The 1,606-nt window shown below is 47.3% G+C and overlaps 1 protein-coding gene across 1 annotated transcript; it reads left to right on the forward strand.

Annotated features, from left to right (window-relative positions):
- The first annotated feature begins 1,139 nt into the window (after positions 1 to 1,139).
- On the forward strand, positions 1,140 to 1,606 carry LOC311584824 (small ribosomal subunit protein uS8-like). Its single transcript, XM_084759470.1, has one exon. It carries the CDS (start codon positions 1,168 to 1,170, stop codon positions 1,558 to 1,560), a length of 393 nt encoding a protein of 130 aa, XP_084615596.1. The 5' UTR covers positions 1,140 to 1,167; the 3' UTR covers positions 1,561 to 1,606.

Consider the following 1,606-nt stretch of genomic DNA (forward strand, 5'->3'; position numbering starts at 1 on the left):
TTAAATTTCTGATTCTGCCTTTAATCCCAGCACTCGGGAGGCAGAGGCAGGTGGATCGCTGTGCGTTCGAGGCCAGCGTGGTCTACAAAGTGAGTCCAGGATGGCCAAGGCTACATAGAGAAACCCTGTCTCGAAAAACAAACAGCCAGGCGTGGTGGTGCACACCTTTAATCCCAGCACTCGGGAGGCAGAGGCAAAGTGAGTCCAGGACAGCCGAGGCTAACACAGAGAGACCCTGTCTCGAAAAACCAAAAAAATAAAAAACAAACAAACAAACAAACAAACAAACAGATTCTGATACCGGGATTACAAGTGTATGGTACCATGCCTGCTTTACCCGTTGCAGGGAATGGAACCCAGGACTTCATACATGCTAGGCAAACACTCTACCAAATGAACTGCATTCCTAGCCCAGGGCCCACAGAGGTCTGCCGGCTGGCTTTGGCTTCCTGAGTATTAACACTGCAGGCATGGGCTCTCATGTCTGGCTCACATACATTTAGGTTGTACACGGTACATCTTTAACTTTTGCTCTAGTATCCACTCTCCCTTGCTGAAACTGCTAGCTGTTCCATTTCCTCCTATATGCCTCAGCTCCCTCATGGGTGTGGCCATGTGACTGCCGGATGGCGGTGGCTAATGTGTGGGACATCCCTTCCCCAATTTCGAATAGGGAAGTTGTCTGCTTTCCACATTTTGTTCCATTTCATGCTAGTTGGCAAAGGATGACAACTTGAGTTGCCATTACAATCTGAAATGTTCATTTTAAAAAAATTAATGATTTTTCCCCCTTAATTTTGTATGTATGGGTATTTTTGTCTGCATATGTCTGTGTACCACATGTGTGCCTGGTGCTTTCTTGAGGCCAATGGACATTGTAGGGGACAAAAGAAGTCCTGAGTCAATGTGTATAGTTTGGTATGGCATGGCCACGTCAAGGACCCATGGGAGTGACAAAGCCTTTCTGTGGAGGCTTGGAGCGATGGCATATCCTTCTGTGTGCAGGAAACACTAGGCACTGCAGCTTCCTCCTTCAGGATGACTGCAGTGTGAGACTGCTATCCTATAGACCTCCTATGGAGACTAGACTCTTCCCAACCCCCACCCACGCTATACATAATAAAAAAAAAAAGCCCGCTCTTTCCGCCGTCTTTCCGCGCCATCACCATGGTGCGCATGAACGTCCTGGCAGATGCTCTCAAGAGCATCAATAACGCCGAGAAGAGAGGCAAACGCCAGGTGCTCATCAGGCCATGCTCCAAAGTCATCGTCCGCTTCCTGACTGTGATGATGAAGCATGGCTACATTGGTGAATTTGAGATTATTGATGACCACAGAGCTGGGAAAATTGTTGTGAACCTCACAGGCAGGCTGAACAAGTGTGGCGTGATCAGCCCTAGATTTGATGTGCAACTTAAGGACCTAGAAAAATGGCAGAACAATCTGCTCCCGTCCTGTCAGTTTGGCTTCATTGTATTGACAACCTCAGCCGGCATCATGGACCATGAAGAAGCAAGACGAAAACACACAGGAGGGAAAATCCTGGGATTCTTTTTCTAGAGATGTAACACATAAATAAAAAGCCTCCGTGGGAAAAAAAAAAAAA

The sequence above is a fragment of the Acomys minous genome, assembly GCF_964271855.1.
Source record: "Acomys minous genome assembly, chromosome: 15".
Taxonomy (NCBI): domain Eukaryota; kingdom Metazoa; phylum Chordata; class Mammalia; order Rodentia; family Muridae; genus Acomys; species Acomys minous.

Coding starts and splice junctions, on each gene's coding strand:
- LOC311584824 (XM_084759470.1), top strand. CDS start 1,168: ATGGTGCGCATGAACGTCCTGGCAGATGCTCTCAAGAGCATCAATAAC.